The 26,473-nt window shown below is 45.7% G+C and overlaps 1 protein-coding gene across 1 annotated transcript in view; it reads right to left on the reverse strand.

Annotated features, from left to right (window-relative positions):
• Positions 1-25,202, reverse strand: part of TRIM8 (tripartite motif containing 8) — a 102,222-nt gene extending 77,020 nt beyond the window's left edge. Inside the window, exons 1-2 of the mRNA XM_060241765.1 lie at positions 24,044-25,202; positions 23,124-23,807 (exon numbers count right to left, since the gene is read on the reverse strand). Of these exons, the coding sequence (XP_060097748.1) occupies positions 23,124-23,693 (570 nt within the window). The 5' untranslated portion in view covers positions 23,694-23,807; positions 24,044-25,202. The remainder of the gene's footprint in view (positions 1-23,123; positions 23,808-24,043) is intronic.
• Between the last annotated feature and the right edge of the window lie 1,271 nt (positions 25,203-26,473).

Here is a 26,473-nt window from a genome sequence, read left to right on the forward strand (position 1 = left end):
TCCCCTTGTTTCCCTCTCCACTTTCTGGAAAACGAAGTTGTCAGCAAGACAAGTCAGGAATTTATTTGACCGTTCATTTTAGCAGAGTTGGACTTCCAACAAATATCCGGGTAATTGAAGTCTCCCATGACCACCGCATCCTGTCTCTTTGAGAACTTTGTAACCTGTTCTTAGAAGCAGCTCAACCAAGTCCTCTGCCTGGGTTGGTGGTCAATAGCATCCCCTCATCATAATATTACTGTTATTTCTTACTCCTTTTATTTTTTCCCAGAGACTCTCAATTGAACTGCCATGCACAGATTCACAAATTTCCTCACAAGCATATAGCCCTTTCATATATAATGCTACACTTCCACCCTTCCTTGTCTGTCCCTTTTAAATGTTGTACTTCGCAGTCCTAATATTCAAATTCTGAGTGTCATCCCACTAAGTTTCAGTAATGCCTATTAAGTCATAGTCCTGTATTAGGATTTCCAGTTCCTCCTGCTTGTTTTCCATGCTCTGTGTCATGGGTGCTGGGGACCCTTCAGAGGAAGTTGAGTCTGATGAGGAAACTGTGCCCCTGCCACCTGCACCAGTGCCCCTGCCTCCTGCTGGAGAAGATCCCAGCCCCCCTGCCTCGCCCTCTCGGGTGGCTCGTGTGCGTGACCGCCTCCGGCAGGACCTCAGGGATCGGAGGAGGGCGGCACGCTCACAAGCAAGACGCTCCCTGAGCCCTGAGTTCTGAGAGGATTCTGGCCCTTCTAAGAGCAAGGATGCTTGAGTGGTAACAGGATCCTGGCTGCCTCCCTGAGCCAGCAATTAGCCCAAACGGGCAACAGCCAGCAGAGGGCTATATAGCTGTGGGCTTTGGGAGGAAGCTTTGTGGAAGCAACTAGTCATCTCCCTGACATTCTAGCATCCACTCCGGCTTGACTTTGGTTCCTGACTCCCTGACTTTGGCTTTGGACTTCTGGACTCCCTGACCTCGGCTTCTGGACCTCAGACCTGCGATACTTCTACAGTGATTCGGATTTGGCGCCTCGGACCCTCCTGCTTACTGGCTACAGACCTCGGACTGCCTCTGGACTTTGCCTGACCCGGCCCCAGCCGTGACAGATTGCTTCCACCAACAAACACCCACTCCACAGGATGGATGCTGAAGCAAGTGAAACCACAGAACTACTGGCTGCGCTCCAAGCCCAGGTACAGCAGCTAACACAGGCAGTAGTACACTTGCAGCAACAACCTGCGGCCAGTGCTCCAGCCAAGTGCCCAGTTCCCCCACCTGACAGATTTGGGGGTGCCGTGGAAGAATTTCCTGCCTTCCTAGCACAGTGTCGGCTGTACTTTGAACTGAGAGCACGGGACTTCCTCAATGACAAAACCAAGGTGTGTTTCGTCATCAGTCTGTTAAAGGGGCAGGCGGCCAAATGGGCCACACCCTTACTGGTCGCGTCCTCTCCCCTACTGACTGATTACCAGGGGTTTGAGGCCCACCTGTCTGCTGCTTTCTCAAACCCAGTCCAAGCAGCCACAGCCAACCGGAAGATCAGGGCACTGAAACAAGGCAACTCCTCGGTGGCTCAATATGCCACTGAATTCAAGCTCCTGACCCAGGACTTGGCGTGGAATGAGGCTGCCCAGATGGACCAGTTTACTGAGGGGTTGGCAGAGGAGGTCCTGGATGAACTGGCCAGGGTGGAGCAGCCACCCACGCTCCAAGAACTTATCACCCTCTGCCTCCGCATCGATGGCCGCCTGGAAAGTCGCCGCCAAGCCAAGACCAGAGGGCGCCAGCTCCCTGCGCCGTGCTACCTGGCTCCTCGCCCGTCCCCAGCTAGTACCAGCACCAAGGATGAGCCTATGCAGCTTGGAGCTGCTCGACCCCGCCTGACCCCAGAGGAAAAGACCAGACGCCGCACGCAGAATCTGTGCCTCTACTGCGGCACGGCAGGCCACTATGCCTCTGGCTGCCCTGCTAAGCATCGGATACCTGGACCTTCGCTGCCACCGCCGCCAAAAGGGCAGCCCCAGGCGTAAGTGGACCCCCCAGCCTGGGGCGACTAGCTGGGTCCTCCGAACAGCGGGCTGATACCCCAGGGCCATTCCTGCTACCAGTCAAACTCCGTCTGCCTGACGAACGCTGGCTGTTCGTGTATGCCATGCTGGACTCGGGAGCGGCCCACTGTTTTATAGATGCCGCCTTTGTGAAGCAGCACCAGATCCCTGTGCAGACAAAAGGGATTCCGTCGCTGGTGGAGGCTATTGACGGGCGCCTCCTCCGTTCTGGCCCCGTCACCCAGGAGACCTGTCCCATCACCTTCCACGTCCAGCAGCACCAAGAACAGCTGCGGTTTGATGTCGCCCGCATGCCTCGCTTCCCGCTGATTCTAGGCCTTTCCTGGCTGGAGCTGCACAACCCCATCGTGGACTGGGCCCAGCAGGAACTACGCTTCCGAGACCCATGCCCCCATCTGACTCCTCCCACCACTCTAGCAGCTGGCATCCCGAGTGGTGGTCCTCAGCTCCCTCAGAAGTATGTGGACTTTGCTGATGTCTTCGAAGAGACAGGAGCTGATCAGCTTCCCCCTCACCGGCCCTACGACTGTGCCATTGATTTGGTACCTGGGGCACCACTCCCGGTGGGGCGTCTGTACCCAATGTCGGAGCCGGAGTTGGCAGCTCTGCGAGACTTCCTGGACAAGAACCTGAAACGCGGATTCATCCGACCCTCAACCTCTCCCCTATCTGCTCCAGTGCTCTTCGTGAAGAAGAAAAGTGGGGAGCTCCGACTGTGCAATGACTACCGGGCCCTGAACAAGATCACCATCCGCGACCGGTACCCTCTACCACTGATCCCTGAACTCTTGGATCGCCTAAAGGGGGCCCAAATCTACACCAAGCTGGACCTCCGTGGAGCGTACAATTTGGTGCGCATACGGCCCGGAGACGAATGGAAGACCGCGTTTGGGACCCGATACGGGCAGTACGAGCACCTGGTAATGCCCTTCGGACTGACCAATGCCCCCGCTGTCTTCCAGAGGTTCATGAATGACATATTCCGGGACCTGCTCGACCGCTTCGCGATCATATACCTGGATGACATTCTAATTTACTCCCGCAATCCTGCCCAGCACGCCGAGCACGTCCGCCAGGTCCTGCAGCGCCTACGAGCCCATGGTCTCTACGCCAAGCTGGAGAAGTGCGACTTCGACCTGCGCTCCGTCGAGTTCCTTGGGCACATCGTGTCACCGCAGGGGATCCTCATGGACCCGAAAAAAGTAGAAGCGGTCCTGACCTGGCAGGCTCCTCAGAATCGCAAAGACCTGCAGCGGTTCCTCGGTTTTGCCAACTACTATCGGCAATTCATCCCGGCCTACGCATCCCTGACCACACCCCTGACTCAGCTACTCCGCCCCAAAGAACCCTTCCACTGGTCCCCAGAGGCCGATAACGCCTTCTCCACCCTGAAGACTCGCTTTGCCACCGGGCCACTCCTGAGATACCCCGACCCCCAGCTTCCCTTTACGGTGGAAGCTGATGCCTCCAACGTGGCCCTGGGAGCAGTGCTGTCCCAGCGCGAGGAGCCGTCCCAGCCACTACAGCCCTGCGCCTATTACTCGCGGCAGCTCACTGCTGCAGAGAGGAACTATACCATCTGGGAGAGGGAGTTGCTCGCGATCAAGGCGGCATTCGAGGTTTGGCGACATTACCTCGAAGGGGCTCGCCACCCCGTTCAAGTGCTCACCGATCACCGGAACTTGGAACACCTCCAGACCACCCGCCGTCTCAACCAGCGCCAGATCCGGTGGTCCCTATTCTTCTCTCGCTTCGACTTCCGGATCTCCTACATCCCCCATACCCAGAACCGGAAAGCAGACGCGCTCTCCCGGAAACCGGAATACGCCCCTGCCTCAACTGAGACCGCGCCCGCTGCTCCAATCCTGCCGCCCTCAGTATTTGCAGCCACCTCCACTTCACCAGCACTCGTGGAGGACATTCGGGCTAGCCAGGCCAATGATCCCTGGGTCCAGCAACACCTTCAGGCTCTCCAAGATGACCCAACAGGAGAGTTCACGACTCGAGGCGGCCTCTTGCTACACCGCGAACGCCTCTATGTGCCGCCCGGGCCCTTGCGGGCAGAAGTGCTACGCCTGACCCACGACTCGTTACCCGCCGGGCACTTTGGACAGCATAAGACCACCCACTTGCTGACAAGGGAATTCTGGTGGCCACGAGTTCGCGCTGATGTTGCCCGCTATGTCAGCTCCTGTGACGTCTGCCGACGGGCCAAAGACATCCCAGCCAAACCCTCAGGGTTGCTGCAGCCCTTGCCCACATCTTCAGGACCCTGGGATACCATCTCGATGGACTTCATCACGGAACTTCCACGCTCCAAGGGTCAGACTTGTATCTGGGTGGTCGTCGACCTATTTACCAAGATGGCCCACTTTGTTCCGTGCCCGAAACTCCCCACAGCTCAGGAGACGGCCCAGCTTTACCTGCAACACATCTTTCGTCTGCATGGACTCCCAGCCCATCTGATCTCCGATCGGGGCCCTCAGTTCTCCTCTCGGTTCTGGCAAGCCCTCCATTCCAGCCTGGGTACTCGAGTGCACCTGTCCTCGGCCTACCACCCACAGACAGATGGCCAGACAGAGCGCACCAATGCCACGCTAGAGCAATATCTCCGCTGTTACACCTGTTACCAGCAGGATGACTGGACCACTCTATTGCCCCTAGCGGAGTTTGCATACAACAACGCGGTCCATTCATCCACCCAAATGACCCCGTTTGCTGCAACCTACGGGTACCACCCTCGGTTCTTCCCAGCGATCCTACCACCCACGAATGTCCCCGCCGTCGATGCCTACCTGCAAGAACTCCGTGCCAGCCAAGACTTGCTCCGAGAGCAGCTACAGCAAGCCAAGGAGGCATATAAACGGGCTGCGGACCGAAAGAGGCAAGAAGGCCCTCCAGTGCAGCCGGGGGATCAGGTGTGGCTCTCAACTCGCTACCTGCGCCGGCCTGGTCGGTCTCACAAGCTGGATGCACGGTTCATTGGACCCTACCCCGTCGTTGATCAAATAAACCCCGTCGCCTTCAGGCTCCAGTTGCCACCCCACCTCCGCATTCACCCCGTGTTTCATCGCTCCCTCCTTGTTCCGGCTGCACCCCCTGACCCAGCTCGGACTCCTTCCCCACCGCCGCCACCACCAGTGTTGGTGGATGACGAGGAAGAATATGAGGTGCGCCAGATCCTGGACTCCCGGTACCATCGTGGAGGCCTCCAGTACCTGGTGGACTGGGAGGGATACGGCCCAGAAGACCGGTCTTGGGAGCCCGAGGACAATCTTCATGCCCCGGACTTAGTGCACCAGTTCCACAACGACCACCCCGACCTTCCAGGTCCCTCGACGGAGGGGGGCCCTGGGGGGGGGGATAGTGTCATGGGTGCTGGGGACCCTTCAGAGGAAGTTGAGTCTGATGAGGAAACTGTGCCCCTGCCACCTGCACCAGTGCCCCTGCCTCCTGCTGGAGAAGATCCCAGCCCCCCTGCCTCGCCCTCTCGGGTGGCTCGTGTGCGTGACCGCCTCCGGCAGGACCTCAGGGATCGGAGGAGGGCGGCACGCTCACAAGCAAGACGCTCCCTGAGCCCTGAGTTCTGAGAGGATTCTGGCCCTTCTAAGAGCAAGGATGCTTGAGTGGTAACAGGATCCTGGCTGCCTCCCTGAGCCAGCAATTAGCCCAAACGGGCAACAGCCAGCAGAGGGCTATATAGCTGTGGGCTTTGGGAGGAAGCTTTGTGGAAGCAACTAGTCATCTCCCTGACATTCTAGCATCCACTCCGGCTTGACTTTGGTTCCTGACTCCCTGACTTTGGCTTTGGACTTCTGGACTCCCTGACCTCGGCTTCTGGACCTCAGACCTGCGATACTTCTACAGTGATTCGGATTTGGCGCCTCGGACCCTCCTGCTTACTGGCTACAGACCTCGGACTGCCTCTGGACTTTGCCTGACCCGGCCCCAGCCGTGACACTCTGTACATAAGTATAGAGACATCAGAACCCATGTTTTATGCACCCTGAGGTTTTTGTTTCCCTACGTACCTGTGAGTTAATGTTACACAGTGTATGTGCCACTCCCTGCAAAATTCCTTGTGACAGTAATGGGGAGAAAAAAGCCATCAAGCAACTACATGGTAGTAGCTGAAAGAAGGTGTGGGAGGCTGGGGAGTAACTGGGAGCTATTTAGCATGCTATCAAAAATGCAGACAAGGCTAGAAAGAGGCTTGTGTGTGCATGAGCTCTGTCTCAGTGCTGCTCCCTCAGCAGCCCATCCTCATGTCCAGCCCCCTGCTTTGCTTCACTGCCATCTACCTGCTGTGGAAGATGTACTGCACTGAGTCACTTAACACCAACTTCTTTGCTGCCATCTTCATGTATCTACTCAGCCCAGTGCTCCCTCCCCCAACCATGCCTCCTCAAACTCCAGCTCTGGCCCAGTTGGAAGAGAAGGAAGTTGGGGTTCATAGTGGAGACAGCTGCAACCTTTGCATGGTATTTATTGGTTTCTTTAAAACATCTGGTTGGGTACTACAGAAAACAGAATGCTAAAAGAGATGGGTGCCAAGATCACTGTTTGCCTAGGGAACCAAAACACCTTGGGCCAGCCCTGGATGGGTCACTGTGCAAAGTAAATTTGGATACATGGGTCACCATTCTAAAAAGGCTGGGAACCACTACAATAGAAGCATTTCAATGGAGTACACTGCATGGTGTAAGCCTTGAAAATGGTGTATATGACCCATCTTACGTTTGAAGAGGTTTTCTACATTCCCACTGGGGCCTAAGGAAGCAAGGCAAGCCCTGAGTCAGTTGTGTTTCTTTTAGAGGTGTTGTCTTATATAGTATTCCAGTCATCATCTTGATCCTTTGCTCTCTTTAATCCAATATATGAGTTGGATACATAGCTGAGAGTTACAGGGCTCTCAGATCTGTGTTTTTTAAAATTTGTCTAAATTATTTCCTTTTTTGTAAGCTGTGATGGACCTACCAATGGGGAGAAAAGCAGGATATAATTATGGCTTCATTAAGGAGATTTTCAAATAGGGATAAAAATTAGACTTCAGTACAGCAAAGAGCTTCCTGAGTGATTCATTAAAATCAAAGTTATTGGGCAGAAACTGGGCCTCAAAAACTTCTCAAGCATGTTCAGTTTGTGACTGTGGATTTTCCACATCTGTATTTATACCATATTCCTGGGCAGAGCTGCAACAGATACTAGAAGTACACAAAACAAACATTTATCCTAAAAGAAGAATATCTGCAGATCAAGTATAAGATGTCTTCCTGGTCCCATACTCTGACAAGCAGCAACCAGACTACAGAAAACATACATTTGCTATGGGGAAGTATCTGTGTGATGTCAAAACCCAGACCAATGGCATTTTACACAGCATACTTAGACAGCAGGAAGTGGAACCTGACTCGTATTTTCTTTTCCCTTTTTCTTTTTAACAAAAACCCTTTAATGTGTGATTTTCTTTTGTACAAAAATTAAACATTACAGGCCATAAAATTCTTATACTTCAAACAAAAAGCAACATTAACAAACATAAAGGGAACATACTCAAAATTAAAACATTACAGGAAAAAATGACTTTTACATTAAATAATAATCATAAGGATAAAATCTCTTTTTTCTAATATCAGAAATCATTTGGAAACAACTGTTGGTAAGATTCATACAGATCACACTGATCTAAACCATAGGAAATCTTGTCCCTAATCAGGTGATCCCATATTTTGGAAAACCATTCGTCAACAATTAAAAGTTTAGAATCTTTCCCGCTTTGATCAATCACTACTTTGGTTGCAGTAAGAAGTAAAATTATGAAAGATTGTCTAACAGAAAGTATGTTGACAGAGTGCCAATATAATTAAGTAAAATTAACAAAGGATCTTCAGGGACCACAACCCCAATTAGGTCTGTTACAAAATATGGTATTCTTTTTCCAAAAAGCTCTAACAGTAGCACAATTTCACCAACAATGAAAGTAAGTTGCAGTAAGACCACAGCCTCTCTAACATAACGAAGAGTAACTTACATCAATATGTGGAAGCACCTGCATTTTCTCATTTTAGTCAACTCTTAGAGCCAGTTTGGTGTAGTGGACTCTTATCTGGGAGAACCGGGTTTGATTCCCCACTCCTCCACTTGCACCTGCTGGAATGGCCTTGGGTCAGCCATAGCTCTGGCAGAGGTTGTCCTTGAAAGGGCAGCTGCTGGGAGAGCCCTCTCCAGCCCCACCCACCTCACAGGGTGTTTGTTGTGGGGGAGGAAGGTAAAGGAGATTGTGAGCCGCTCTGAGACTCTTCAGAGTGGAGGGCGGGATATAAATCCAATATCATCTTCTTCTTCTTAATAATCCCCCTTCTTGGAAAGCATTCTTCCACTACCACAACTTGTACCCAGTTTCAAGGGTCACTGCTGCATGTAAAGACATTAGTGGTGACTGATTCAGAAATAGGGCTACAGAAGCCTAGATGACCCCTCCTATCTACTTCTACCTTCTGGGTAGGAGTTTACACCTTTTCAATGGTACAACAAAGATCTTGGAGAGCCAGATTCAAATCCCCATTCTGCCATGGAAGCTTGATTGATGACCTTGGGCAAGTCATGCACACTCAGCCTAACCTAATTCATAAGGCTGCTGTGAGGATAAAAGGAAAAGCAGAACAATGTAAGCTGCTTTGGGTCCCCACTGGGAAGACGGGGCATAAATGAAGTAAATAAGATAATGCAGAGGAGACAAGGAGCACAGGCCAAGAGCCTCGGGAATGATTGTGGCAGAGACTTCTTGATTCATAGCTCAGTAGAATCAAACCATATACCTTTTAACTCTTTGCCACCTTCCAAACAGCCTTTGTAATCCCTTTTAGCTGCCAGTTGCTAAAGGATTGTTTTGTGTCACTTCAGACACAACCTTCTGGCTCCTGGCTGCTAACAGAATTTATGTACCTTTTCAAACAAAGCCATTTGTGTCCCCTTTAGAAATTGGAGCTGAGCCCATTTTAAAAAATCCTTCCTTCTGTTTCCAGGTGCTCTCTGTGCTTCTGAATCTCTGTAGTGTGGTGTTTGAAATGTCCACAGCACTTCTGAAAAAGCCATTCCCCTCCCCATCCTTTTTCACAGCATGTTCTATTTTGGCTTTTTAAAAAATGTTCTAACTTTTGCGCTATAGAGCTAGAGCAATACAGCAATCCAGTGCTCCACTGACAACATTCAGATGCTTGTTGCTGTCACTAAATTGCTATACTGGTCTAGCACTCTAACACAGAAGTTAGAATGCTAAAAAAAAAAAAAGCCAAAAAAGAACACACTGCGGAAACCAGCAGAGGGGAAAGCAGTGTGGTTCGAAGAGGGTATAGTGCTTCAGGCACAGCTCATAAACAGATTTAAATATGCTGTCTGAAACCTCTGTATCCACATTGTTTTACAAGGAATTGGGTCAGCAACAGCTAAGAACCAGTTTAAAACAATGTGAAAGGAACCATAATGATAGAAATATTTTGTTCCAGATGACTGAAGCATTGATTGTTTTGATTACTGACAACGATTCTCACAAATATTATATAACCAGTGTCCCCCTATTACACCACTGTGATTTCCATGGAAACTTGAATATACACTGCAGTCAACAGTCACTGGAATTTCTTAGAAGATTCCTATTCTTCCAGTGACTATTTGCAGCATTCTTTTAAGTCCAGACTAGGTTTTTTAAAAATGAAAGATTATAGATTTTATCAGAAAAGGCTCCAAAGCCTGACCCAATAAGTCCCACAGCAACAAAATCTAAAAAGTCAATAAAGCCAAATTAACAATCAGATACTGATTTATTTTTAACCCATTTCTACAGTTGTGAAGAAGACTGCCAAACGGAATTATATGGAATGTCAACTGTTAAAAGTGCATTATTTAAGAGAATACAGAATTTTGCTAAAGTCGACTCTCAGCCCCTCCGCCACAGAAATAATCAATACCCAGAGACAGAGATCTTCTCTGGCACTTAGCAGCACCTAGGACTTCTACAGCTGAGCGTTTTAGAATTATACAAGTAGTAATTCACAGAAATAGCCTGCCTGCATTCCATACAGAGCTCATATCGAGCGTTCAGTTTGCCAGCATTTTAAATACAAATGCAGTATTTAATGGGGGGGGGGAATCATTATTTTACATGCAAGAACAGAGGTGGGTTTATAGGCATAGAAACCAGCTATTGCCTTTCCAAGATCAACAGGAAACAAGACCTTGCATCTAGAACAAAAATACTCTGACCATAGAGACGTTCATTAAGAACACACAAATACATGCAACACCTTCTTGGCCATTCTCCCCCTGTAGAGGTAACCCAAATCCTTTACACTTTAAGCCTGCTTCTTAGAAAACAGCAACCAACAAACATAGAATATTTTTTAAAAATATTTTTTTAAATATTAAAAATTAACCCAGCAGCTAAAAAACACCAGTCTGCTGAGCGGGATCCTTCCCAGCAAGTGCAGACTTCAAGAGCTGTTCACAGATGCAATTTTTTTTAGCTCTGACACAATTACAGTTGGCAGGCTCCCAATTCAAAGCATTCTTCCCCCATCACATTGCCCATGGCAGACTAAGCAGCACAGGAATGACTCAGATGACATTGTACAGAAAGCTGCTGAACCTTCAGCAAATGTCCTCTCCCTGACATGTTTCTTACAGAATACAATAGTTGTCAGCCCCTGTTATCTCAGACCTTTTGCTTCTTCATTTGCGGGTACACCACAAATGAAAAAAAATCAGATACCATAAGACACTTAAATGAGAAAGTGCAGACATCAACCAGCAGATGAGGACTAGAAACATGCTTTTATTTTATTTTTTTTAAAAAGAGTTAAGATTATTTGATTTGTTTCCCTGATAAAAACAGACCTACTATACATTGTGCCATTTCAGCATGTAGACTTTGGACAGGGGGTGTAATTCTGCTTTATAACATTAAGACTGCTGAGAAACTCTTTTTAAAATATTTCCTCCCCATTTAAGGAAAGAGTGGTCAGAGTGTCAGACTACGCCCTGCATGACCCAGGTTTTAATCCTAAACCAAACCCCAGGTCCCAGCAGGGGTTCTCCCACTTTCCCAGGCTCCTTCCCTCTCCCAGTCAGCTGGCCATGTGCCTTTCCACCTCCAGAGGCTTCAGACTCAGCTTGGAAAGGTGGCATGTCTGTGTCTTTAAGGCTGAATGGGGGCGGGGGGAGTAGGCAGAAGAACATGGCTGCTCCCAGACCCTCCATTGGTTGCACAATCTTTGCAGAGGTCATTTGCATAGGAAAGGTAAACTTAAACCTTTGGTTGCTCTGGAGGGCTGTTTTTTTGAGTTAGAGGTACAAAATTTTCAGCATAGCATCTGATGACTCTCCTCACAATGCTCTCCAAGTTTAAAAAAGTTTGGACCAGGGGCTCCAATTCTATGAGCCCCGAAAGAAGGTGTCCATATCCTTCATTATTTGTGATGTAGGGAAGGCATTTAAAAGGTGTGTGGTTCCTTTAAATGTGATGGCCAGAACTCCCTTTGGAGTTCCATTGTGCTTGTCACAACTTTGCTTATGGCTCCACCCCCAAAGTCCCCAGATATTTCTTGAATTGGACTTGGCAACCCTATTAAATTAATCCTCTACTCTGCCATGGAAGCATGCTGGATGATCTTGGGCCAGTCATACATTTGCAGCCTTACCGGCCTTACAGGGTTGTTGTGAGAATAACGTGGAAGAGAGGAGAAGGTTGTAAACTGCTCTGGGTCCCAGGTGGAGTATAAATAAATACATACACTGGGGGACAAGCATTGCATAAATAAATAATAAATGAAAAACACTTTGTGTACCAAAAGCAGACACATCTAGAAAGTAAGAGAATTCCACCCCCTGTCCATACACATGTATTGGCTTTTTATTTTGAATGAAATAAAGGGCTTTCCCCTAACACACTAGCTCCTGCCAGCAGCCCAATGTAGTACAGCCCAGATTTTTGTTTCTTCAATCTATCTCCTAATTCTCTTGGGGCCTCTGGAAGTCCTGATGTTTTTTCGAACAACATATAGATGCTACAGAGGACACTCAGGGGCAATGCAAGTTTTGGCTTTTTTAAAATGAAGAGGCAGGGTCAGCCAGGCAGCCGCTATGTAATTCACACAAGAAAGCCTCTGGCTTCCCCCCCCCTAACATATGGCCCAACTGCCTAATAACGGTAGGCATCAGGCTATCAGACACACACCACAGTGGGGGGAGGGGAAGATGAAAGCGCTAGGAGCAGAAAGACTCTAGGGAAGCAAGCACCTTTTATTCCTGCTCCTAGCCAATCATGAATGCATTTGCTATCAGACAGTCCTCATCTCTCGTTTTGATGCACAGAAGAGCACAGCATTTGTAGCAGACTGGATCAAGAGCAATTCCAATGAATGGGTGCAAAAAAACAGGAAAAAGGAAAGCATCTTTCAGAAGGAACTGTAAGGAAAGCATTGCCCATGAGACAAGGGAATGAAGAAACTAGAGCAAGCTTACCAAACAATGTACACCCATACAAAAAAAGCTCATCTTCTGCCCTTTTAATTAGCAGGAGGTCAGAGAGAATGTCAAGCTTTGCCATCGAGTTCCTCTGTTCAATTAGACTTTTAAATGAAGGTGCCTTTGGCCTTTTCAATGGGATTCATAGGAGGGGAAAGAATGGTTCGCCATGCCTTTGCTCACCCTATGGTTGCACTCAATGGCACAGATGCAGCTGAGGGTCAGACTGATACGGCACCAAAATTTATCACTGCCAAGCTATTTCCACAGCCCTTGAGAAAGTTCGGGATAGATCTGCTGGTCCAGAGTTATTCCAGAGGGGAATACCTTGTCAAATTACACCTAGCACGCACGTCCTTGAAACTGAATAAATGTTAAACCTGATAGCAGCAAATGACCACTCTCTGCTTTTCTGTCCCTTCAAGCACAGCCTGAGGAGGACAGGCATCAAGGGGAGCCACAAATTACAGCTTTATTTCCCCCCTCTTCTCACAAGGTCGTTTAGTGGTGATCATGTTATCTCATATGCGCTTGTCTCCCTTAACCGTAAAACAGGAGCCTAAATATATCAATTAAGGTTAAGAGTACTCACAATAGAGTAAAAGCTCACCTTTCACTGACAAGCCATTTTTTGCATCATCATAGAGGCCTTTCCTCCTCACTAGCTCCTGTCACATTCAGTCACAGTGGACCTGTATATTCTGAATCATCAACTCCATGTATTTGTTTCCACTGGAAGCTAAATCTAACCCTTCTAACATCCGCCTATTTTTCTTGGTTGACACAACATGAAGCATATGGGGATATGAGCAGTGATGGTTACTTAACTACAATGCAACCATAGAGATTAAGCCTTTATTCAGAGTTCACTAGAAATGCAGAAGGAGCAGATGAAACAGTTTGAAGAAATGCAAGGTCATTTTAAGCCTATGATTCCTATGGCATTTTTGTCTTGCACCAGGGTAAAGTCTTCTGTACAAATGTAATACTCCAGAAGCAAAGCTATCAGCATCTGTGATGGTTAAGAAACCTTAATCTCACAAATTCCTATGAAGCAGCTCTTTCTGCTATCACATAAATTTAATTTCCTGCCTTCTAAATTTCCATGAAAACAAAAGCCCAGTTTAAAGAATTTGGTCTGTCCAGACAAATCAATCAAGGAGAACCAGCAAAGGGGGAGGAGAATGAGGCTTGGGGGAGTGATGGCAGATTTGCTGAGATCATACAAATAATGAAAAAGTACATATGGGCAGCCTGCCCAGTGGAGAAATCAGTATATCCAACAGTACTCAGTCAGCATTACAGACAGGGAAAGAGTAAGAGCGCAACAAGCTAGAGTGGAGTAGAAGAACTGAATCCCTTCCAGTAAGGGAGAAATGGGAAAGACCTGGGATTAACGCAAACTATAGCAGCCAAAGGGGCCAGGCAATGAACAATGCATGTATAGGTCAGCTCAAGGAACCTGGTATTCCCTCTTGTCCATGCAAGTATGTACTGCCTCTTGTCCTTGCAAGTATATTCATGTACAAGCAGAAAGCCAAGATTGGGGGGGGGGGGGGGGGGAGAATCAGATAACCTTTTAAAGTTATGTCTATGTAAACAACAAAATACCCCTATCTATATCCAGGGCTTTTAAACACCACTCTTCAGAATAACAAATAACTAAAAAGATCACCTTTATAAACAATTGAATAGATGAACAATTCTGCCTTTCTTGTTGCTCTGTGGTATGAGTTCTAGTGAATCACTTCTGAATTTTTAAACACACTGAAAATTATAGGGTCCTTTGCCACAAGGGTAATGTACCTTTCGCAAACCTTACATTACACAAAATAAAATCTTTTGTCTGTAAGCCACCCAGCCATTGACTAAGTGGCTGCAGCTAGTGAAAGGAAAGAGATCCAGATATACCATTTACAGGAAAGAGCTCTGGATATACCATTTGCTGGCTCCTGTTTTGCTTACTTAGGTAGCACAAGCTAGTCCAGTTTATGTGGGGAAATTTTCCCAATCCTCTCTGTCATTCTTGTGCAATGCTGCAGTATTCAGTCCTGGATCTCTCCCCAAAGGTCACTCCTTTCAATACTCACTACCCTCACAGAAATCAATTTGTGCTGGACAAACTCATAACCTACTGGCCAATTTCAGAAAGCAGCATTTTACCTCCTCTTTCATTAGATATAACAGAATGGGCTTTGTCTTCTGTAAAACAGATACCTCTATCCACCCTACATGGACATCTCACAATCAAAAGCAAAGCCTTCCTGCTTATTAGCCACAGCAGAACTGCAGCAGTAAGACAGCATTCCTTTTATACAGCCTGCATGGGAACTAATGGATGTTTTGCTGTCATAAACATTCTGCATACAAAAACTCTTATGCTGCCAAAAAATAAATGTTCATTTTGGGAGTGGGAGAAGATACTGTACAAACAATATTTTTGTTTTACATGGAATATAGCATTGTCAGCTGCATGCAGGCTAAAACATAGGGTAATTTTAATACATTTATTTCATCCCATACAACTTTTCAGATTTTTAAGAGAGCATTTTAAAGGCTACTTAGTCTAGCAGCTGTGCAATTGTATAATAAGAACCTGAGAAAATGCAGGATGACTACTGGAAGCATCTTCCAGGGGTGACACTGAAGACAAGCTAAGGCAAAACCAACCCAGTACAACTCTTCAGCAAGCAAAATAAGCACTAAAAACAAAAGGGTCTTTAATATAAATGGAAGACATTAAGCAGGAAATGGCTCAAAGACAAGGACGTTTCAAATACACCAGATGAGGACAAACTACAGGCCTCTGCAAATTACACAGACTTTGTAATTGTTGGATATTTCAAGAGTAATCCTGGTTCAGGTAATTTCAACTGTATTTCCTAGGACTGAACCGTAGCTTTGAAGATAGTCCAAAAATAAACTAACCACTATGAGCAAGTCCTGACATTTACACTCATGCTATTAGGCTGGCCCTTGTGCTGGAACCTATAAATTGTTCAAACAGCCCTGATTCCCCAATGTTGGCTGAAATTTATACTATACATCGAAAGTTTGGATGCTGCTGTCCAACTCTGGTACCCAGGAATTTTCAATATTTTTCCAACCCATTTTAGGAGAACTAGGACAGCAAGAGACAGAACGCTAACAGCTCTGACACAGCACACTGAGGGAAGGCAAGTATTTCAGTTACAGCACTACAAGCCTTGTCTTGAGTAGCAGTCCCCTGGTCCAAGAGCCTTCCAATACATCTCTCACATGCCAGAAATACAGCCAACCCAGAAACATACAAGTCCAAGACTCTTTCCTTGATAGGTAAAATAACATTTATCTTCTACTTCATCATTTACTTTTCCAAGTTTATTTCTTCATTAATGTTTCCTGAAAATTGTTGCTAGCAAATGAGGGAAGCTTTGCAAGAGCTTCTCTCTTCTGCAAGCAAAGGTAAACTTTGCAAAAGATTGGCAAACCAATACTAAGGAAGATAAACCAAGACAACTTTAAGATACAGCAATCATAGTAGTCTGATGGGGAGAGCTACCTGGGCACAACCTAGATTGAACCACATAGTGGTTTATGTTCAGAATAGACAGATGGGAGCTTTCTGATCAGTGACAAACACTTAGGTCAGCAGTGAAAGGAAAATTCCTCTTAGCAGGGATTTTTTTGTAGAAAAAGCCCAGCAGGAACTCGTTTGCATATTAGGCCACACCCCCAACACCAAGCCAGCCAGAACTGTGTTCCTGTGCGTTCCTGCTAAAAAAAAAAAGGCCTGCTTCTTAGATTTTTAAGGATTGGCAGGAATGGGCCACAGAAACATTCCACAGGGTTCGTTGTCCCAGAAGGCACAGAGTAGAATTGGACAGCATGCTAGTTCTTGCTCTCCAATATGCTAGAAACTAGAAGCATAGATGAAGCCCTTATCTTCAACTATCAACATTACTCAGCTCACATCATTAAGATAATATTTTTATATGAGATCCCAAAATAAACTTCATGTACATGTGCAAGATTTTAATGAAACACTACTATCGTCTACACTGCTACATGTGCTATATATTTGGTTATTTCATTTATAGCCTGCTTTTCTCATCAAGATTCAAGGCAGAGTACATGGTATAAAATAATGCAATCAAACAGCATGTAGCAGGGGTCCCCAACATCTTGTTCATGATGGCACCCATCAACAACTTCCCAGGAGCCTGTCAATTGTTTTCGGAGTGGGTGGGGCTAGGAGGAGCTTCTGCCCAGCAGTGCTTCTAATTGATTGCTGCAACAACTGCCACAACAGTACAAGGATCTTCACAATGCAACTGAAAGGTAAGCTATGTGCATGTGAAAAAAACATTTTAAAATAAATCCATAAAGGCATCCTGTTAAACAGAACTTCTGCCTGAAATGCTGAAGGGTTACTATTCAAGTTAGACATCCCCTCAATCCCTAACGTTACGTAGTTGACTCTACCTCCTGCAGCTGCCATTTTGGGGTTATGCCCACCACCCTGTGTCAGATTTCAGAGATGCTCACAAGCTCAAAAAGGTCAGGTACCCCTGGCATATGAGACATCTAGCAATGCAACAGGAGTGGGATTACAAACATTAGTAAACAGTACAAGAAGTTTCAGACATGTCAAATAATGCACAGGGAGAAGTTAACACAATTAGAACACAATGTAATAAGAGCAGCATAATACATACCATTAAAATGTAATAGAATATAGTCCTGATCTATTATAGAAGCACCTTTCTGGCCCTGGCAGCCCTATTACCTTAGTAAAAATGTTCTCCTGGACTATTCTGTTTTACATAGTTTGCTGGATGAGAGAAGCATGGGAGACTCCTGGCTTCTTCAGGAAGGCCATTCTACAAGGTGAAGGCCTATTTCTTTATTTATATATACTATAAATATTTATACTGTTACCTATTTGTCATATGCATTATCCTGCTCTTACTGCATTGTTTTCTACTTTTGTAAATTCTGAATTGCTTGACATATGCCTGTTATTTTTTGCACTGCTTTTTAATTTTTTTAATTCTAGTCCTTTTGCACTGTTTATTGGACCTCTCATGCTATTTGTTTATGTTGTTTTACACCCTGTAATTCACCTTGAGTCTCCATGAGAAAGGTAAATAAAGGAAATAATCATGCACCAGTATACAAAACTGTTACACAGATGTTTAAGAAAGAAACTTTTGCGTATTTGGAAGTGTGTATTTGCATTTCACACTTTATGCAGCAACCATGTTTACTGGAAAACACATGCTTAAATGCAAGAACTCTCTCATCATGGAGAAAAAATTAATTTTACCCAAGGACTTTCCCAATCCTTGAAGCAAGGGCGTTTTATTTTTTTTTTTTAAATCAGTAACATAATTAGTTTTTGTGCATATCACTAAAGCAATTTCTCATAAAGTGTTTTGCCATCCAGTATGCTTCCTAACTAGGGTTGCCCAGTCCAACTCAGGAATCTCTGGGGACTTTGGGGGCAAAGCCAGGAGACTTTGGGGTGGAGCCAGGAGCAAAGTTATGATAAGCACAATTGAACTCCAAAGGGAGTTTGGGCCATCACATTTAAAGGGACAGGACTGCACACCTTTTAAATGCCTTCCCTCAGTTTGGAAATAATGAAGGATAGGGGCAGCTTCTATTGGGGCTCACAGAATTGGATCCCCTGGTCTAAATCTCTTTGAAACTTGGTTTGTTTGTTTGTTCTGAGGAGAGGCACCACATGCTATGCTGAAAATTTGGGGCCTCTGCCTCAAAAAACAGCCCCCTTGAGCCCCAGATACTCACAGATTGATTCTCTATTATACCCTACGGGGACCAGTCTCCATAGGGTATAATGGAGTGCCCAGTGGACCATCAAACCCCACCCACACTTTCTGATAACTCTGAAACAGGAGGAAGGCCTCCAAACCAGTGGATCCCCTGCCCCTAACTGGGGATTGGCAGTCCTAATTTTACAATGTTAACCAAAGACAACAGGCATGCCTTTAGCCTCTTTGTCAAACAGTGCCAAGAATGCAATCAGGATATTTGCATTTAAGCATGTGCACACATATACACCCTCATACATAAGTGAGATGCCTCCACCTCCTTGCATACCCACTGTTTCCTTATCCACAAGTCTCAGCTTCACAAATCTCAGCTGCTGCACAACACTGTTCAGTACTGCACTATATTATTTAGATCATATACATAAATACCTTACAAAGCAAAAATACTCAAAACTATACCCCTATCAACTCCACATTTACAAGCTGAATGCTAGATTATAATATTTTCCATTTTTTAAAATAAATTAAATCTGGACTTCAGCTGACTGTTCCTGAAGTTACTCAGCCGCTCTTGGGGGACTGCCATCAGCATGCCTCGTTCCAGTTCTCAACATCTCCCATACTACCCCTTCACTGATTTTCCATACATACACACATCCTTCTCCTAAAATTGTTTTTAAAATATGGTTGATTGCTTAATAGGCACAACGAATGCTATTCAATCTGCAACCCTGTGGGCTTGCAACAAAAAAAGGGAGGATACCTTAAAACATCTTTATATTTCAACAAAACCACTAGACTTATGTTTATATTGAACATTTTACCCCACCTTTCCTTTATGTTTGAAGAGGCTTACAAATAAAAATATAATGCAAAATCAACACTACTAATACTAACTAATAACTAATACTAACTACTAATACTAACAGCTAGAGTTATACTATCTATATTGAACATTTTACCCCACCTTTCCTTTATGCTTAAAGAGGATTACAAATAAAAATAGAATACAAAATCAAAACTACTAATACTAACCCCACTTCTATCTATTCATTTTAATAGATTTGTAAAAGAGGCCAAAAAAATACACAGAATGAGGTTTTTTCCAGAGGACTGGAATTTTTAATTTTTTAAAAGAGAGCGAAAGCAAGCTGTTCACCAGAGCAGTAAGACAATGGCTGCGATGCAGGACATTCCAGGAAATCAGCTGAACATAAAAAAGGACAAGGTGTAAACACTGATGCTTCTTCAATGAAGTACTAGTTTTCAAGCAAGGGAGATGGGAAATCAAGTACTATCCACAGAAAGGACAAAGTATGGATGGCCATCAGATGCTTGCCCTTATGTTAAATCTTATATAGCAACATCAAGATGTACAGAAGTAGGAGCAAAAGAAGCAGGCCACTGCTGCCCCAATTAGAATCCAATCTGAATTAGAATCCAATCTGAATCTCAACAGTAGGGGAAACAAAGGAAGGGGGAAAAGAGGCAACACCAGTATGGGATCACTGCAAACAAATGCAGTTATGTGTACTTCAGCACTGTTCAGGAGCATACTGTGCAAATGACACCGCCTCCTACGGACACACCTCTTTCAGTTTGTAGGTAATGTTGCAAAAAGAACTGCACACAAGACCAGCTTCTAAATTCTGACAAAGAACAGCAAGCCCAGAGACAAATCTGATGGTAGTAGATAAGATTTAAAACTGCTTCAGGAGACCAAGTAGCCTCATAATATGCAGCCTGCCACTTAGCTTTGGCAGTGCTAAGAAAAGCAGAGGTTTCCCCCTCTGTATAGCATACTCAAGAATAAAACTAAAATCACCCACCCTAACATAAGGGCAGAGTTCAGTTGCTTCAGCTGCTCCAGCCTACTGCTACGTATTCAGGCAAATCCCCACTGGAAATTCTGGAATGACTTTTGAGCAACTCACACAGAATGTGGCCTGGCTGTTGCCAGCAGGGAAACTAAAATGGAGTTGGATGACTGTAGGTTTCCACATCAAGAGCCTCCAGCAAGAAAAGAAAGCACAGGGCAAGCTAGCAAAGGATGGGTGTGGACATGACTAAAAATTCCTAAAACTTGACTCATTAAAAAGCAAAAAAAAGGTTTGCTCTCAACTGAATCACTACTGGGATTTGCCAGGCCCAGGGCACCAGTCACAGCACTATCTCCCAGATGAGGGGGGAAAGGTATGCTTTCTGTTTGGCCCAGCACTCCTCCCTCCTCTCCCTCATGCGTGACTATTAATAGAAAGAAAAGAGGTGGTGGGGAGAAGCCATGTCTTTTCATTTCCCAAAAGCCTTGCTAGAACTTCCTTCTTCCTGTGTGGGTGTGATGGAGCTGCCAGTACCTCCATTGAGGCTGTCAGCTTCCCCCCACCCCCCAAAACAACCCAGAGGGGAAGAAAATAGTCTTCCTGTTCAAACACACAGGCTCCTTTTTCTATGCACAACATGCCTCCCCCAATCAGGGCCTGGCTGTCCAATTCAAAAATAATTAGATAGCAATTTTATTTATGGCTCCTCCCCATCCCCATTTCAATGGATAAATGGTGACTCATTTTGGCAGAGTTAGAATACACAGGAAGTTGTTTCTGTTTTACAGACACCACTACTCATTTGTTGCTAAATATTTATCCTACACAACCATGCTCTTCATAAGGCATCCAAGGGCCTGTCTGTGCTGCTTTCAGAGATTTCAAGGTTGCTGGATCAGACCAGAAAGACAAGGCAGTGGCCCATACAGGAAAGAACAAGGGGAAAACACTACACCAATCTGTGGAAAGTTATAGTGTTCCAACACCTGCATGCCATTCAACCTGTGCCACAGACAGAGTTCAAATGAGCAGGCATTTAGCAGCAACTTAAAAATCAACAAGGTTTTGATCCAGTACAGGCTTGCATAAAAGTTTATGCTGGAAATTAACTGTGTTAGTTTTTTTTAAAGTGCCACTAGACTCCTGCTAATTTTTGTTGCAACAGATTAATACGGCTATCCCTCTTTGGAACTAACACAAAATTCAAGGGTGTTATATACTGAACATCTGTCCAGAGAAAATTCACCAATGCAAATTAGAACCTCCAAACACAAATATGCATTAATGGAGGGGGAATTTGTCATTTTAGCAGTTTTTTAAAAGCAGTCTTCTGTATAATGTCAGAATCATAAGAGGTTACCCTTGCAAAATTAAGTGATCCTGAGAAAAGAGCCACATTGAGATCCTGTAGCCTAGCTGCTATCCTCACAAAAAAAACCCTTATTTTAAACTTCAACCCAATATGAACATTTCACAGAGATCTGATCTACTTTGGAAGTAGACAGATCTCTTATGACCCCTCCCCCTGGTTACAGAGACATTCCCTTCCCCCAACACTAAACAGCAGAATAGCAGCTTGACACTGGAATACACCCATCTGGACAGCTAGGAAGATATGGCTTTACACCTCCTTCCATTGCATGAAAGCAAGGCATCACACAAGAGGGATGAATTCACACACAGCTTCCCCTTCACAACAGCTTGGCCAGAAAAGGACAAGGGGGGGAGTGAGACAGGGGGGTAAGTCTTGCAACAGCTAGGCTGGGCTGTAATCAAGGCCTTGCTCCCAAGCCCTTGGGAACAAAGCTGCCTGAAACCAGATTTCATGCACTCAAACCTTTGAGGCCATTGGATTCCCTCCCTCCCCACTTCCTACCATACTCACATCACTCTGTTGTGAAGGGCAACAGAGGGATTGGGCCTCTGAAAAGATTTCTAAGGCAAGCCAAAGAGCAATGGGCATTTTTAAATCAATAAGGGGGAAAGCTGCCAAGAACACCACTGCATAACTGACCACTAAGAAAAGTGAATACTGGAGGAATCTTTTATACCTGCTAATGGGCCTGCACTCATCTCCAACCATGTACAAACAATCTGCAGCTTTAGCAGATTTCCTCCTTTTCTCTTACTTGTTTGCAGAGCAGTTAGAAGATGTGAAGATATCACCGTTTCCACAGGGTGACAACCAATCTCAGGGACCACCACCACATTTGCCTCCCTGACTTCACACACTATTGTTTGAACAGTCACATTCATACTGAAAGAAGCCCTCCTGCTGCCCCTTTCTCTGATTTTTCTCTTCTCCATCATATCCTGCTCAGCAGGGTCCATTTTCCTGCATGCATTTCTAATGAAGCCTGAAAAGATCATGTCTGCCTGTTTACTTCCTCATTTTCATCTAATATCTCTGGTATAGGTAGAGCAAGGCTATTTCTGAGCAACCTGCAGAAAATTCTATTGGTAATGGCAGAGAAACGTGTCCTGTAGGTCTTGCAAAAGACAGAGGATTGGGGGAGGAAGAAATCCTCCATCTTAATTTAAAAGGAAAAAAATCCTTTGGATGGAATTGTTCAGTTGGGTGATTTAGAAAACACTGCACTTGAGCTAAACACTTACCAAGATCACCACTATCCTTGGGAAAAGTTTTAAAACAGAGGTACTAGGGGGCCAACACCAATCTTTTTAATATGCCGTCAAGAAACCCACAGAAAACTCTCATTGCACAAGTTAATATTCATGTTTTCGTACTGGTCCCTCCTTGGCCTCTGACCAAGAGTGGCAGAATTTATTTCAAGAGCTTCACATCATTTTTAGAAAATGGAGATTCCCTAAGGCAAGGAATGAACTTTGTGTTCGTTTTCTTTTATCACAACAGATACACCCCACTCATATTTTGCCAACCTAAAAAAAGCAGCTTTAGAGAGGGGTAGTGCTCCACACTTACCCTGATCTCATTGCGCCGGATCTCCACATCACATACGGAGTGTCCTTGGTGTGCCCCACTGTAGTAACAACAGAACTGACAAACTGCAACCTGTTCAGCCTCACAGTGGTACAGCCGGTAGGCATTGTGCTGGGGGCAGCTCCAGGCCCTGACGTCATCCGCCTCCACCAGGAGGTGCCCACGTGCTGTGGAGGGCTGCTGCAGGTGTGTCTGAACATGGGACTGGCAGCATGGAGCCTCACACCTCAAACAGATCTTCTGGGCAGGCAAAGGTGGCCCCCGGCGGCAGAAAACACAATGTAAGACTGTTGGGGTCTTTTCCAGGTTGAGCGAGTTGAACTTCTCTACGATGTTGGTCAACTTTAAGTTCTTCTCAAGGTTGGGCTTTTGGTTATAGGCCTGGTTACATTCAGGACAACGCACCAGCCCTGTCTCTTTGGCCCATGCCTCTCCTATGCATCCCCTACAAAAATTGTGCTTACAAGGAAGCTGAACAGGTTCCACGAAGACATGCAAACAAATGGGACATATAAGTTCTTCTTCAAAACAGTTCTTCCAGTTTTCAGCCATATCTCACACCACAGAAATTTCTGTTTAAGAAAATTCTCTTTTAAAAAGTCAATTTTTGGTCTACCGGCGCAGATGATGATTCTCCACTTTTGCAAGAGAAAGGCCACTAAGTTGCTAATGAACCAAAAAAAAAAAATTAAGAGATCAAATTAAAAGCAGAACTACCTAAAATTCAAAATAAAATGCCTCCTCCACCCAGAAAACTCTCAGAATCCCAGTAGATAAAAAATAATTAACAATTGGTATTGAAGCTGCAAAAAGCATAGATGCAGGAGACAACCACTAATCTTAACTCTTACAAAGCTTGTCACTTTAGATTCGGAAAAGCAAAATTTAAAAGAAAAACTTACCCAAAACCAAAAATAATCCATACAAAATCCAGAAGGAGGGAGTCCAAGTTCCATATAAGCTGCCCAAGTTAAAACTGTGAATTCAGTATGTTATGACAGCTTTCTGTCCAATGTTCAATATTTAAGAGTTTTTATCCCTCCTGACTAAACCCAAGAGAATTCTTTCTTTAAATTAACAACAAAGAGAGAAAATCCAAATGGGAGTTTTTTTAAAAAGCAGAAGAAAAAAAATCAGAATTAGTTTCTAAAGCAGTTGAATGGTGCAGGGGGGAAAAAAATCTTTGCTGGCGCTGGGACAGTGCAATCTCAGTAGGAAGACGGGTCAGTCATTCAGATGAAATTCCAGCCCAGAGCCAAAGGGACCCTCCCATCCTTTGCTCCTTTCACAAATAGGAATGAGAAGGGGGGGGGGGAATAAAGGAGGCTGGAAACCACTGAATTCAACCAAGAGAATCAACCTGCTCCCTGTACACCCTGGGATTTCTTCTTCTCAAAATCAGTCTTGGTTGTGATTTTAATAAGACTAAAATGGAAACAGGACTCCCCTCTCCAAAATCCTCAGTCTTTTGAGAGTGATGGGTTGCTCTTGCTGGAAGGAAAACAAGTATGCCTTGATCAAACTGAAAAGGAATTTCTCAACTGCTAATGAAGAGCCCAGCCCCCGCCTCTTCCCCTTTGCTTCTCTGTTTTCCTTCTGACATGAAAGCTATTTCTCCTTTTGGAACCAGCCTGCAAAGGGGAGGGGGGAGAAAAGAGACACTCAGAGGCTTAAAGGGAACTGCTGATATGTACAATTCCAGGCAGACTCAGTCAATCCTCAGCCATTTTGAGCTCTTTTTTTAAAAAACAAAACAAAAAAACCCTGGTGAATATTTTTAATTAGAGAAAACAGAAACAAATCTGTTAAAGAAGAGGGGGGGAGGCCCGGTGGATGGCACCACCCTGCAAAGTGTGTGCCTGATGTGTCAGTGGGGGGGGGGGGAGAGAAGGAGGAGGGAAGGGGAGGGCTCTAAATTGAGTTTATACAGCCGCAGCTGCTGTGCCTTTTAGCTTTTATCATTAGATTAAAAAAACCCTACATGCTCCTCACAGCCACCTCCAGCCATCTTGGGTTCCCCCCCTTTAGATAAATACATATATAGATATATATATTTAAATATATATAGAAATACATAAATTTTTAGTACAATTCCTTAATGCTGTCAGTAACAAAACAACAAAAAATGAATTAAGAGTAATGTATTAGGGGCTTTCACCTCTACCACACGCAACCCCCCAACCCCAAGGCCCCCAATTTCAACCAAAGAAAAAGACACAACAAAGGGAGGGGGGAGAAAAACGGGGACTCCTATCACACTACTGTGGGAGGAAGAAAACGGGAGTTCCTGATCCTGTAAACTAGGTGATAACAGGCCCACTTACAGATTAAAACCTGCTATTGAAAATCTATATAGATTTTGTAAAAATCGCTTTACCCATACAAGGCGCAGGGGAGGGGGAAGCTGAACCTACAGCTCTTGCTTGCCTAGGAGAATTTTCCCTGCATACAGACACAACCGATTTAAAAGAAAAATCCTATACCCTATAAACCCAATATCTCGTAATATAAATGGTTGGGGGATGGCACAATGAAAATTAAAGGGGGGAGCTCTGAATAAATCAACAGGATAGGAATCAAGGAGAAGGGTTGAAGCAGGGTTGCCTATGGGAATAGGTAGCGATGCTGCTGCCTCTTCCTGTCCTCTCCTTCTCCCGGGGGTGGTGAAAGCGCATTAGGGTTGGTGTGAAAGAGAGGGAGGGCAAAGGGGGGGGGGGGGATGAAGGAACTCAAGGGCGGAAGGATGACTAAAGATCAAGGGCGCATTTCAGGATTTCCCCTCCCCTCCCGACTTGGTTTAAAGGAACAGCGGCTCAGTCCGATCCCGGCGTCGTGGCTCCCAAGTGGCAGGGCCCCTTTAACCGATCAATAGTCGATCAATCAATCAACTCCGCTGAATAACGAACGCAGAGATCTGAAGAGCAGCAAGGACAAAACCGAGACGAGGGGGAACAGGGGGAAATCCGGACTCCAAACCGGACGGAGCCGCTGCTCCGGTTCCGGGCCTCGCCTTGATTCGCTCCCCCGTTCACTGGGTCTGCGCCCAGCCCAGCCGCAACCACCACCACCACTGCTGCCGCCAGCCAGCCAGCCAGCCCTTCGCTCCCCGGTTCTCTCGACTGCTGCTTCTGCTGCCGCTGCCGCCGCGGTGCTGCTCAACCCCTTCTCCAGGGCCTCACGTGACCCGCCACAATTTGATACATTAAACACAACGCGTCCGGCCTCTCTTAAAGGGGCAACGCCGTCTTGCCGAAGGGGCGTCTGGGAGGTGGCCTCGGTCTAGTTCTCGCTGCCGGCGCTTTTACTTACGGGGTTGGGGCGGAGAACGGCTA

Source organism: Heteronotia binoei, chromosome 6, assembly GCF_032191835.1.
Source record: "Heteronotia binoei isolate CCM8104 ecotype False Entrance Well chromosome 6, APGP_CSIRO_Hbin_v1, whole genome shotgun sequence".
In the NCBI taxonomy this organism is placed as follows: domain Eukaryota; kingdom Metazoa; phylum Chordata; class Lepidosauria; order Squamata; family Gekkonidae; genus Heteronotia; species Heteronotia binoei.